This window comes from Heptranchias perlo, chromosome 4, assembly GCF_035084215.1.
Source record: "Heptranchias perlo isolate sHepPer1 chromosome 4, sHepPer1.hap1, whole genome shotgun sequence".
NCBI classification, from domain to species: domain Eukaryota; kingdom Metazoa; phylum Chordata; class Chondrichthyes; order Hexanchiformes; family Hexanchidae; genus Heptranchias; species Heptranchias perlo.
This window is the reverse complement of record NC_090328.1, coordinates 4,213,066-4,227,318: the sequence shown is the minus strand read 5'-3', so window position 1 is coordinate 4,227,318 and position 14,253 is coordinate 4,213,066. Positions and strand designations below refer to the sequence as shown.

Below are 14,253 nucleotides of genomic sequence, written 5' to 3'. Positions count from 1 at the left end.
TTTTGAGGGGGCTGGAACATTTGTTATCGGCAAACATCCCAGGCAACTTGTGAGGTGGGGGGGGAAGTAAATTTGTGGACAGTGCAAGTGCAACGGTGTTAAAGACGGACGGTAATGGGAATAGCACTGAAAGAACAGGTCTCACTCTGTCCTTGTGATGGGGCTCTGACAGCAACAAATCAAGGTTAGCGTCCCTCCATTTAAGAACATAAGAACATGCAACCCCGATCCGTACCTGGGCAGAGCTGGAAAACTTACTCGTTTAGTGCATTACTAGTGAGTTTACCAACTCATGCAGTTAACATATTTTTCCATAAACAAAATTTCATCTTACAAAATACCTAGAATTTAATCATTTACAAAGTTTCCACATTCTGCTACAAAAAAAACCCTTAAGCCCCCCAAAACTGGTTCAGAATACAGATTGTAAAACAGTACTAAACAGACGAGGCACCAAAATAATCCCTTCTCAGCGGGCAATGGTTTGAACCAGGAATTTCCTTGGAGTTGCACTGCCGCAGCTCCGGCGGAAACTCAGTCTACGTATGACGGCTTCGGCCTTCCCAACAATTAGGAGAAAATGCAGCTCGTCCAAGTCTGGATGGCGGACAAGCAGTGCGAACGGAGTTACGTCGCACTTCCAGTGAAATGACGATGGTGGAGCGCGATCAGCTTCATGAAAATTCCCGGTCTTGGTTTTAGGAACACAGGAACGAGAGAAGGCCATTCAGCCCCTCGAGCCTGTCCCACCATTCAATTACATCATGGCTGCTCTGCACCTCAACTCCATTTTCCTGCCATTGCTCCATATCCCTCGGTACCCTTACCCAACAAAATTCTATCAATCTCAGTTTTGAAATTTTTAATTCATCCCCAGCCTCAACAGTTTTTTGGGGAGAGTGTTCCAGATTTCCACTCCCCTTTGTGTGAAGAAGTGCTTCCTGACATCACCCACTGAACAGCCTAGCTCTAATTTTAAGATTATGCTCCCTTGTTCTGGACTCTCCCACCAGAGGAAATAGTTTCTCTCCATCTACCCTATCCTTTAATCATTTTAAACACTTCATTGAGATCACCCCTTAATCTTCCATATTTAAGGGAATACAAGCCTAATCTATGCAACCTGTCCTCATAATTTAACCTTTTTAGCCCGGTATCATTCTGGTGACTCTGCGTTGCACCCCCTCCAAGACCAATATATCCTTCCTGAGGTGCGGTGCCCAGAACTGAATGCAGTGCTCCAGCTGGGATCTAACCAGAGCTCTGTACAGCTGTAACATAACTTCCTCCCCATTGTTTTCCAGCCCTTTTCTAAATGCAAAGAAACCACAATCACAGGAGCTGCGAATTAGAGGTGCCGTCGGAATGCAGAATAGAGCACAGCATTTGCTAATAACGACTGCGACTGCCCTCACTTGGTTCCACTCTTACCTATCCGTTCGTAGCCAAAACATCTCCAGCAACGGCTTCCCTTCTCCCCCCTACACCAGTACCTCCACAACCCCCCACCCCGAGGATTTACTCTTGCCCTCCTCCTTTTCCTCCTCTACATGCTTCTCTGAAATTACATTATCTGCAGACATTCGGTCAGTTTCCACATGTCTCTACCTCTGCACCACCTCTCTCGACTGCCTCTATATAGTCAGTGGGGTATAGTTATTGATAGGGCCACTAAGGGATACACACGACAAACACAGGTAATGACAGCGAAATGGCAGAAATATTAAATAATTACTTTGCCTCAGTATTTACCAGGGAGACTAACTTGATGGGCATGACATTAGGAGAGATCAAAAAAGGTATAAAGACATGTAAGATAGAAAGGGGGGGAAATAATTGATAAACTAATCAAACTTAGAGAGGATAAAACCCCTGGTCTGGATGGATTGCATCCACGCATATTAAAAGTAGTTAGGGAGAAGATAGCAGAGGCACTATTACATAGATATAAAAATTCATCAGAAAGCAGAATAGTGCCAGAGGACTGGCGGACGGTTAATATGATTCTAATATTTAAAAAGGGAGACAGAACCACTCCAGGAAACTACAGACCAATTAGCTCAATGTCAGTGGTAGGAAAGATGATGGAATCTTTATTAAAAGATGTAATAGAAAAACATCTAGAGACTGAAAATATAATACAAAATAGTCAGCACGGATTTCAAAAGGGAAGGTCATGCTGACCAACCTTATTGAATTCTTTGAAGTAACAGAAAGGGTAAACAAGGGTATCGCAATAATGCAATGCATTTGGATTTTCAAGAGGCCTTCGATAAGGTACTGCATAGTAGACTCATGACTAAGGTCAGAGCATGTGGAGTCAGGGACAGGTAGCAGAATGGATAGCAAGCTGGCTACAAAACAGAAAAGAGAGTAGGGGTTATGGGTAGCTACTCAGAGTGGCAAAAGGTGGGAAGTGGTGTTCCACAGGGTTTGATGCTAGGACCACTTTGTTCACCATTTACATAAACTGTCGGGAATCAGAAGAACAATTTCAAAATTTGCAGACACCGAATTGGGGGGGGGGGGGTGGTTGTAGGGGGTTCCATTATTAAGGAGGTGGTAACAGGGCATTTCGAAAATCATAATATGATTAGGCAGAGTCAACATGGTTTTATGAAAGGGAAATCGTGTTTGACAAATTAATTAGAGTTTTTTGAGGATGTAACCAGTGGGGTAGATAAAGGGGAACCAGTGGATGTAATATATTTGGATTTTCAAAAGGCATTCGATAAGGTGCCACATAAAAGGTTGCTACGCAAGATAAAGGCTCGTGGGGTTGAGGGTAATATATTAGCATGGATGAGAGGGATGTCCTATGAGGAGAGATTGGGTAGAATGGGCCTATACTGTCTGGAGTTTAGAAAAATGAGAGGTGATCTCATTGAAACATACAAGATTCTGAGGGGGCTTGACAGGGTAGATGCTGAGAGGTTATTTCCCCTAGCTGGAGAGTCTAGAACTTGGGGGCATAGTCTCAGGATAAGGGGTCGGCCATTGAAGACTGAGATGAGGAGGAATTTCTTCACAGAGGGTGGTGAATCTTTGGAATTCTCTACCCGAGAGGGCTGTGGATGCCGAGCCGTTGAATATGTTCAAGGCTGAGATAGATAGATTTTTGGCCTCTAGGGGAAATCAAGGGAAATGGGGATTGGACAGGAAAGTGGAGTTGAGGTTGAAGATTAGCCATGATCTGATTGAATGGCGGAACAGGCTCGAGGGGCCGTATGGCCTACTCCTGCTCCTATTTCTTACGTTCTTATAGTTAATATGGAGGAGTGCGACAAAATACAAGATGACATTAATAAACTTTCAGAATGGGCATGTAATTGGCAAATGAATTTCAATATAGGTAAGTGTGAGGTATTACATTTTGGTAGGAAGAATAAGGGGGCCTCACACTGCTTGGATAATCAGAGTCTAAATGGGGTAGAGGAGCAGAGTGATCTGTGGGGGCAGATACACAAATCACTAAAAGTAGCGACTCACGTTGATAAGGACACAAAAAAAAGCAAATCAAGCAATGGGGTTCATTTCTAGAGAGACAGAATTGAAAAGCAGAGAAGTAATGTTAAACATGTATAGAACCTTGGTTAGACCACACTTGGGAGTACTGTGCACTGTTCTGGTCTCCATATTATAAAAAGGATATAGAGGCATTGGAGAAGGTGCAAAAAAATTTACTAGGATGATACCAGACTGGGAGGTTATAACCGTCAGGAAAGAATGGAAAGGCTGGGGCTCTTTCCTCTAGAAAAAAGACTGAGGGGTGACCTGATTGAGGTCTTTAAGATTATGAAAAGGTTTGATTGGATAGACGTAGAGAAGATGTGTCCACTTGCGGGGGAGACCAGAACTAGGGCCATAAATATAAGATAGTCACTGATAAATCCAACAGGGAATTCAGGAGAAGCTTCTTTACCCAGAGAGTGGTTAGAAAGTGGAACTTGCTACTACAAGGAGTAGTTGAGGCGAATAGTATAGATGCATTTAAGGGGAAGACATGGGGGAGAAAGGAATAGAAGGATATGCTGATAGCGTTGATGAAGTAGGGAGGGAGGAGGCGCACGTGGAGCATAAACATTGGCATGTACATTCTATGTAAGATTGCTTGTCCGTCATTCAGTCTTGGCTGAGCTGCAATTTCCTTTGGTTAAACATGAGGAAGACCAAAGCAATCGTCTTTGGCCCCCACCACAAACTCCGTACCCATGACATTGATTCTATTCCCCTCCTAGTCAGTGTCTCAGGCTGAACCAGACTGTTAGCAACCTTGGCATCCTATTTGACCTCGAGCTGCATTTCTGACTCCATGCCCTTTCCATCACAAAGACCACCAACTTCCACCTCTGTAACATCGCCCACCTCCGCCCCAACTCATTTTATCTTCCACAGAAACCTTCTAGACTCAACTATTGCAATGCTGTCCTGGTCAGCCTCTCATCCTCCACCCTCTGTGAACTTCAAAACTCTGCTGCCTGTACCCTATCCCACACCAAGTCTCACCCATCGCCCTTGTCCTCACTGATCTACATCTGCTCCTGGTCCCCCCCCCACCCCCCCGATACCTCAAATTTAAAATTCTCATCCTCATGTTTAAATCCCTTTATAACCTTGCATCCCTGTGACCCACTCCAAAACTCTCCATCACTCTCAACTCTGCCTCTTGTGCATCTCTCCTCTCCTCCTTTGCCCCACCATTGGGGACCGTGCCTTCAGATACCTGTGCCCCACTCTGGAATCCCCTCCCTAACCCCACCAGCTCCCTTTCCTCCTTAAGACCACCCTTAAAACCCACCTCTGACCAAGCTTTTGGTTCCCCCCTTCTAATATCATCTTCTTCGGCTTGGTGTCCATATTTTGAATACACCACCGTGGAGCGCCTTTTTTTAAACATTAACGACGCCACATAGTTGAAATAAAGATTTGAGAATTCAATCTCCCAGTTTCTTTCAAAGCCTTTTGGAAAAAGCAAAGAAAGTCTCAAATCCTCACAGTCCCTACCCTTACTGTCCTGTTAATGCCGAGATTGCAGACTGGGAACCTCTGCAAACTGCACATGCTCAGATGTGATTGAAACTTCCATCAAATGAGGTAGAAACAACCACCAATTGAAGTCCAGGCTTGAAAGCATTAAAAGACAAACGAGACCAATCAATGCGTAAATTTATTCATGTTGCAAAATATACAATTTTTATTTTAAAACTTTATTTTGGACATTAGAAATTTCAGTTAATGAACAAAAATAGCAAGGCAAATATTTTCTTCAAAAAGCTTTTTGAGTAATTTGTTCGGTTCATCAACAAACGAGTGACAAATGTCTACATCCAATTTATATCATTATGAAATGTTTACACAGGAATTCCTGCTACAAATGTTGATTTTGGTGCTCCATTTTAAAAGACTGATATAAAATGAACAGAAGGTGCACACCATACGCAAGATTTTTAACTATATACAGAGATTTAGGATATTTACCTGAACACCCTTCAGCAGGCAGGTGTCGCCTGTCTCCACACACTTCCTATCAACCTTAACCATCGTGAATTTTTGAGTCCACATTTATAATAGAAACTGCCAATGTCGACTGTTCATGTGCAACTGCATCCTGAAAATGCTGCAGAGCCACCAATGGCAGGATGGTGTAGTTAGTCATATGACAAGTTTACATCGGCAGCTCCCATTGTAAATGTGGACACAGCAATTAATATAACAGAAAAAAGGACTGAATGTACACATTCTCTGGTCCAGTCTCTAACCCCGCAACACTACAAAACGGTGTCAGCCATTGCTCTCGCCTCCGAGTCAGAAGGTCCTGGGTTCAAGTCCCACTCCAAAGACCTGAGCACATAATCTAAGCCGACATTCCCAGGGCAGCACTGAGGGAGTGCTGCACTGTCGGAGATGCCATCTTTCGGAGGGGATATTAAACCGAAGCCCCGACTGCCCTCTCAGGTTGACTTAAAAGATCCCACAGCCACTATTTCAAAGAGGAGCTGGGAATTCTCCCCAGTGCCCTGACCAATATTTATCGCTCAACTGACATCACTAAAAAACAGATTATCTGGTCATTATCACATCACGTTTGTGGGATCTTGCTGTGCGCAAAGTGGCTCCCACGTTTCCCACATTACAACAACGTCTACACTTCAAAAAGTACTTCAATGGCTGTAAAGTGCTTTGGAATGAAGTGAGGACATGGAAGGCACTACATGAAAGGCAAGTTCTCTCTTCCTTCTGACACTTGATCTTGACGCACCCCCCCGCCCCGCCCCATAAAATCAACATGTATACATTATGGAAATTTACGGCACAGGAGGCCGGCCAAAAAAAGATAGCCATCCAGCTTATCCCCACTTTCCAGCACTTGGTCCGTAACCCTGTAGGTTACGGCACTTCAAGTACTCATCCAAGTACTTTTTAAATGAGTTGAAGGTTTCTGCCTCTCTCACCCTTTTAAGGCAGTGAGTTCCAGACCCCCACCACCCTCTGGGTGAAAACATTTCTCCTCAGCTCCCCTCTAATCCTTCTACCAATTACTTTAAATCTATGGCCCCTGGTCACTGACCCCTCTGCTAAGGGAAATAGGTCCTTCCTATCCTCCCTATCTAGTTCTGTCATAGTTTTATACACCTCAATTATGTTAATCTACTGAATATCCTGTAGTGAAAAGGCTGTTTCCATACTACATACATTGCACGTACAAATTTACATCTAGATTAAAAATCTTGCCTTGACAGGCACTCCCTGCCAGCGCCACTTGATTTCCGGTCATACCGTTTCTCATAACATTTCTCCATTGTAAATTCCTGTGTCCACATTTTGAATGAAAACGGCCTAGTTACTCTGATGGCATAATCTGATCACCAGATTCCCATAATTCTCTCAAAGTGCCAACCTGAATTATTTTTATCCGCCATTTTCCCCCCCACAGTAAACTAATTTACTATCCAAAATAAGCATTTAACCAAAATAAAAAAAAGTACACATTTTGAAATAATGATTATATTTATCCGTTTATCCATCTTTCGTGCCTTTTAATGCTTTTGTTGAAGTTTTTAATTGAAGACCTCAGCCTCTCCCAAAAGCCTGGGCTTGGAGTGAGTATTTTTGCCCAGAGCTGTTACAGGAGCTGAATTGGGCTTTACGCTGAGTATGTGCAGTTTACCCATGTTCACAGAAAGCATCACTGCCAGTCAGTCAGCTATGCGGGACAATATTGTTTCTTTAGCTTCTAGTAGTTTCTGCTCAAAGCTTTTTCAGTTATTCAGAGAAAAAGCTAGATGTCAACTGTTAAAAGCTTTATTAAAAAGGTAAAATTCAAAAAGACTGTATATTTCACAACATGAGTAAACTGAATGGTCTTGTGCCTTTTAATGCTCTATGTGCCTGAGAGGATTAAAAAATGATTGTGATCGTATACTTGTTGTAGCCTTTGTTTTGTGTTTATAAACTGTAGAGTGTAAAGAGAAAGTGTGATTTATTCACGCACAGTAGTCATTCCAGTGACTACCGACAATACATTCGACCTGCAGTGCGCTATGATATACATTATAATGTATTTATATTCATTTACTTGAATGAGTAGCCTATTCCTACATTTTTGATACACTATCTGTATATATTTATATTAATTTACCTGAATAACTTACAATGGGTAGCCTATTCCTACATTTTATATATATTAGGCAAAAAATTTATCTTAATTTACCTGAACACCCTGCAATGAACACCCTTTATTATATACATTACCTGAGTACATTTATATTAACTTACCTGAATAACCTGGAATGGTTAGTACAGTCAGCCTAATGTGGGGAAACTTTTAGAGACAACAATCCGGGACAAAATAATTGTCACTTGGAAAAACATGGGTTAATAAATGACAGCCAGCACGGATTTGTTAAAGGTAAATCGTGTCTGACTAACTTGATTTAGTTCTTTGAAGTAACGGAGAAGGCTGATGAGGGTAGTGCGGTTGATGTGTACATGGATTTTCAAAAGGCATTTGATAAAGTAACACATAATAAAGTAACACATAATAAAGTTGTTAGCAAAATTGAAGCCCATGGGATTAAAGGGACAGTGGCAGCGTGGATACAAAATTGGCTGAGGGACAGAAAGCAGAGAGTAGTGGTGAACTATATTTACATTCATTTACCTGAATACTCTATTTACCTGATTAACTATACTCTATTTACCTGAATAGCCGACATTTTTGATACACTAACTGTATATATTTATATTAATTTACCTGAATAATAGTAGCCTATTCGTGCATTTTACATATTAGGCAAAAATTGATCTTAACTTACCTGAACACCCTGCAATGGATAGCCTGTTCCAGTGATGCTGCCTCACTTGCTGAGCTTTTCCAGCATTTTGTGTTTTTATTTCAGATTTCCTGTATCTGCAGCATTTTGCTTTTGAGTTGTGGTGAATGGTTGTTTTTCAGACTGGAGGGAAGTATACAGTGGTGTTCCCCAGGGGTCAGTATTAGGACCACTGCTCTTTTTGAGATATATTAAAGATCTGGACTTGGGTATGGAGGGTATAATTTCAAAGTTTGCAGATGACACGAAACTCGGAAATGTAGTAAACAGTGAGGAGGATAGGAACAGACTGGTGAAATGGGCAGACACATAGCAGATGAAATTTAACGCAGAGAAGTGTGAAGTGATACATTCTGGAAGGAAGAAAGAGGAGAAGCAATATAAACTAATGGGATAAACTAAAGGGTACAGGAACAGAGAGATCTGGGGGGTGTACGTACACAAATCTTTGAAGGTGGCAGAGCAAGTTGAAAAAGCTGTTAAAAAAGCATATGGGATCTTTGGCTTTATAAATAAGAGGCACACAGTACAAAAGCAAGGAAGTTATACTAAACCTTTATAAATCACGGTTGGGCCTCATCAGGAGTATTGGGCACTGCACTTTAGGAAGGATGGGAAGGCCTTAGCGAGGGTGCAGAGGAGATTTACTGGAATGGTTCCGGTGATGAAGGACTTCAGTTACGTGGATAGACTGGAGAAGCTGGGGTTGTCCTCCTTAGAACAGAGAAGGTTAAAGGAAGATTTGATGGAGGTGTTCAAAATCATGAAGGGTCCAGACAGAGTAGAGAGAGAGAGAGAAACTGTTCCCATTGGCAGAAGAGTCAAGAACCAGAGGACACAGATTTAAGGTGATTGGCAAAAGAACCAAAGGTGATATGAGAAAAAACTTTTTTTTGTCACACAGCGAGTGGTTCGGATCTGGAATGCACTGCCTGAGGAGGTGGTGGAGGCAGATTCAATTATGGCCTTCAAAAGGGAATTGGATAAGTACTTGAAGAAAAAAAAATTTGCAAGGCTACGGGGATAGGGTGGGGGAGTGGGACTAGCTGGATTGCTGTTGGAGAGCCGGCACGGACGCGACAGGCCGAATGGCCTCCTTCCGTGATGCAACCTCTCTATGATTCTATGAATACAGTAGAGAACCAGGCTAAATACAGAAAGAACAGAGATCTAAAAAAGGGAATAAGAGGGGCAAAGGGAGAGTAGGAGAATAGATTAGCGACTAACATAAAAGGGAACCCTAAAGTCTTTTATAAACATATAAATAGTAAAAGGGTGGTCAAAGGAAGCATGGGAGCAATTAGGGACAAAAAAGATCTTTTTATGGAGGCAGAGGTCATGGCTGAGGTACTAAATGAATACTTCACATCTGTCTTCACTAGAGAAGAGGATGCTGCCATTGTAGCAGTAAAGCAGGAGGTAGTAGTGATATTGGATAGGATAAAAATAGATAAAGAGGAGGTATTTAAAAGATTGGCAGTACTCAAAGTAGAAAAGTCGCCCGGTCCGGATGGGATGCATCCTCGGTTATTGAGGGAGGAAAGGATGGAAATTGCGAAGGCTCTGGCCACAATCTTCCAATCCTCCTTAGATATGGGGACAGTGCCGGAGGACTGGAGGATTGCAAATGTTACACCCCTGTTCATAAAGGGGGAAGAGGGATAAACCTGGCAACTACAGGCCAGTCAGTCCAGCCTCAGTTGTGGGGAAACTTTGAGAGACAATAATCCTAGACAAAATTAATTGGCACTAGGAAAAGCATGGGCTAATAAATAAAAGTCAGCATGGATTTGTTAAAAGAAAATTGTGTTTGACTAACTTGATTGAGTTCTTTGATGGAGTAACGGAGAGGATTGGTGAGGGTAGTGCGATTGATGTGTATATGGACTTTCAAAAGGCATTTGATAAAGAACCACATAATAGACTTGTTAGCAAAATTAAAGCCCATGGGATTAAAGGGACAGTGGCAGCATGGATACAAAATTGGCTAAGGGACAGAAAGCAGAGAGTAATGGTGAATGGTTGTTTTTCAGACTGGATTGAACTATACAATGGTGTTCCCCAGGGGTTGGTGTTGGGACCACTGCTCTTTTTGATATATATTAATGACCTGGACTTGGGTATAGAGGGTATAATTTCAAAATTTGCAGATGACACGAAACTCGGAAATTTAGTAAACAATGTGGAGGATAGGAACAGATTCCAGGAGAACGTAGACAGACTGGTGAAATGGGCAGACACATGGCAGATGAAATTTACGCAGAGAATTTACAAGGACGTTGCCAGGGCTGGAGAATTTTAGCCATGAGGAAAGATTGGATAGGCTGAGGTTGTTTTCTTTGGAACAAAGGAGGCTGAGGGGAGATTTAATTTAGGTATATAAAATTATGACGAGACTAGATAAAGTGGATAGGAAGGACCTATTTCCCTTAGCAGAGGGGTCAGTGACCAGGGGCCATAGATTTAAAGTAATTGGTAGAAGGATTAGAGGGGAGCTGAGGAGAAATCTTTTCACCCAGAGGACGATGGGGGTCTCCAGAAAGGGTGGTAGAGGCAGAAACCCTCAACTCATTTAAAAAGTACTTGGATGTGCATTTGAAGTGCCGTAACCTACAGGGCTATGGACCAAGTGCTGGAAAGTGGAATCAAACTGGATAGCTTTTTTTCAGCCGACACGGACATGATGGGCCGAATGGCCTCCTTCTGAGCCGTAACTTTCTATGATTCTGAGAAATGTGAAGTGATGCATTTTGGTAGGAAGAAAGAAGAGCGGCAATATAAACTAAATGGTACAATTTTAAAGGGGGTGCAGGAACAGAGAGACCTGAGGGTGTAGGTACACAAATCTTTGAAGGTGGCAGGAAAAGTTGAGACAGCTGTTAAAAAGCATATGGGATCCTGGGCTTTATTTATAGAGGCACAGAGTACAAAAGCAAGGAAATTATGCCAAACCTTTATAAAACACTGGTTAGGCCTCAGCTGGAGCATTGTGTTCAATTCTGGGCACCGCACTTTAGGAAGGATGTGAAAGCCTTAGAGAGGGTGCAGAAGAGATTTACTAGAATGGTGCCAGGGATGAGGGACTTCAGTTATGTGGAGAGACTGGAGAAGCTGGGGTTGTTCTCCTTAGAACAGAGAAGGTTAAGGGGAGATTTGATAGAGGTGTTCAAAATCATGAACAGTTTTGACAGAGTAAATAAGGAGAAACTGTTTCCAATGGCAGAAGGGTCAGTAACCAGAGGATACAGATTTAAGGTGATCGGCAAAAGAGCCAGAGGCGAAATGAGGAAACATTTTTTTTTACACAGCGAGTTGTAATGATCTGGAATGCACTGCCTGAAAGGGCGGTGGAAGCAGATTCAATAATAACTTTCAAAAGGGAATTGGATAAATACTTGAAGGGAAAAAATTCACAGGGCTGTGGGGAAAGAGCAGGGGGAGTGGGACAAAGAGCCGGCACAGGCACGATGGGTCAAATGGCCTCCTGCTGTGCTGTACCCACTATGATCGTATCTGCTGCTGTAACGCTTTGTCACTTCTGGACTTGACTATTCCAATGCTCTCCTGGCCAACCTCCCATCTTCTGCCCTCCTTAAACTTAAGCTCATCCAAAACTCTGCTGCCTGTATCCTAACTCGCACCAAGTCCTGTTCACCCACTGATATATAAATGCAAGTTACTGTTGTTGAACACCCTGCATTGGGCAGCCTGTTCCTACATTATTTACATTACCTTTATATATTTGTTAATTTACCTGAAAACCCTGTAATGAGAAGCATGTTCTTGAATTTTATATACATTACTTGTATACATTCACATTAATTAATTGGAATACCCTGCAATGGATAGCCTATTCCTATATTTGATATAAATTACTGGTGTGCATTTATATCAATTTACCTGAATGCACTGCAATTCCTATATTAGATACATTACCTGTATATTCATATCCATTTACCCCAATACACTGTAGCCTGATCCTACATTTTAAATACATAAGCAGCAGATACTTACACTAATTTATCTCCACAGTGTGCAATGGGCAGTCTATTCCTATACATTCTGCACATTATCCGTGCGTATTTATATTAACTTACCTCAATGCCCTGCAGCGGGAGACCTGTTCCTATACATTACTAGAACACACATATTAATTTACACGAACGCCCCGCAATGGACAGCCAGTCCGTATAGATTCTATACGGCGCCTGTGTGCATATATATATGTATATACACATTTGTTTACCTGAACGCCCCGCAGTGGACAGCCTGTCCCTATAGATTCTATACGGTGCTTGTACGTTTGTTTACCTGAACGCCCCGCAGTGGACAGCCTGTCCTATAGATTCTATACGGTGCTTGTATATTTGTTTACCTGAATGCCCCACAATAGACAGCATGTCCCTATAGATTCTATATGGTGCCTATATATATATATACATTTGTTTACCTGAACGCCCTGCAACGGACAGCTCGTCCCTATAGATTCTATATGGTGCTTGTATATTTGTTTACCTGAATGCCCCACAATAGACAGCATGTCCCTATAGATTCTATATGGTGCCTATATATATATATACATTTGTTTACCTGAACGCCCTGCAACGGACAGCTCGTCCCTATAGATTCTATATGGTGCTTGTATATTTGTTTACCTGAATGCCCCACAGTGGACAGCCTGTCCCTATAGATTCTATACGCTGCCTGTATATATCTATATCTATATCTATATCTATGTGTGTGTGTCTCTATGTGAGGTGTGGGCCGATTTACCTGAATACTCGGCGGCGGGCGGGCTGCTCCGCGGTTGCCTCAGCGGCTCCTGCTGCTGGATGCCGCTCTTCACATGGACCCCGTTGCCCTGCACGATCGCAGCCCCGTTCGCCGTCCCGGTCCCGGCCCCGGCTCCAGGTCCAGGTCCCGGCCCCGGCCCCGCGCACAGGCCGTTTTCCTGGGCGCCGTCGCCATGTCCCTGGGCTCGTACCCCCGGGGCCGGGCCGGGGCCGGGGGCGGGGGCCGGAGCCGGGGCCTGCGGGCCAGCGCTGAATCCCCGGCCTCGGCCGCGACCCGCTCCCGGCGCCCGGTCGAAAGCGGCGGGTTTGCCGCCCTCCATCGTCCGTTACCGTTTACTCCTCCACTTCCGGCGGAAGCTTCTCGAGCTCCCGGCCGCATCCGGTTCAAAACAAAACAGCCGGAAACGGCGCGCAGCGCCGGAAATGCGCAACAATCAATACAACCGGCCGTCACGCTTCCGGGAGGACGGAGCAGCCGTGACGGGGGTTGGGGGGGTGGGCAAGAGGAGACCACCGCAAACTCGCCCAGTCCTCCCGCACTCCCACTCCCCGCGCCACCTGCTGGTCCCTGGAGCTACTGCGAAAACTCTGCTGCCCGTATCCTGACTCGCACCGAGTCCCGTTCACCCGTCACCCCCTGTCACTCGCTGACCTGCATTGGCTCCCGTTCCGGGAACGCCGCGGTTTTAAAATTCTCATCCTTGTTTTCAAATCCCTCCGTGGCCCTCTCCCTATCTCTGTAACCTCCTCCAGCCCTACAACCCTCCGAGATAGAGTCATAGAGAGTCATAGAGTTATACAGCACGGATAGAGGCCCTTCGGCCCATCGTGTCCGCGCCGGCCATCAAGCCCTGTCTACTCTAATCCCATATTCCAGCATTTGGTCCGTAGCCTTGTATGCTATGGCATTTCAAGTGCTCATCCAAATGCTTCTTGAATGTTGTGAGGGTTCCTGCCTCCACAACCCTTTCAGGCAGTGAGTTCCAGACTCCAACCACCCTCTGGGTGAAAAAGTTCTTTCTCAAATCCCCTCTAAACCTCCCGCCTTTTACCTTGAATCTATGTCCCCTTGTTATAGAACCCTCAACGAAGGGAAAAAGCTCCTTAGTATCCATCCTATCTGTGCC

General features: G+C 43.8%; 1 protein-coding gene across 1 annotated transcript in view; it reads right to left on the bottom strand.

Annotated features, from left to right (window-relative positions):
• Positions 1 to 13,530, bottom strand: part of paip1 (poly(A) binding protein interacting protein 1) — a 47,898-nt gene extending 34,368 nt beyond the window's left edge. Inside the window, exon 1 of the mRNA XM_067982385.1 lies at positions 13,107 to 13,530. Within this exon, the coding sequence (XP_067838486.1) occupies positions 13,107 to 13,446 (340 nt within the window). The 5' untranslated portion in view covers positions 13,447 to 13,530. The remainder of the gene's footprint in view (positions 1 to 13,106) is intronic.
• Positions 13,531 to 14,253: the final 723 nt, after the last annotated feature.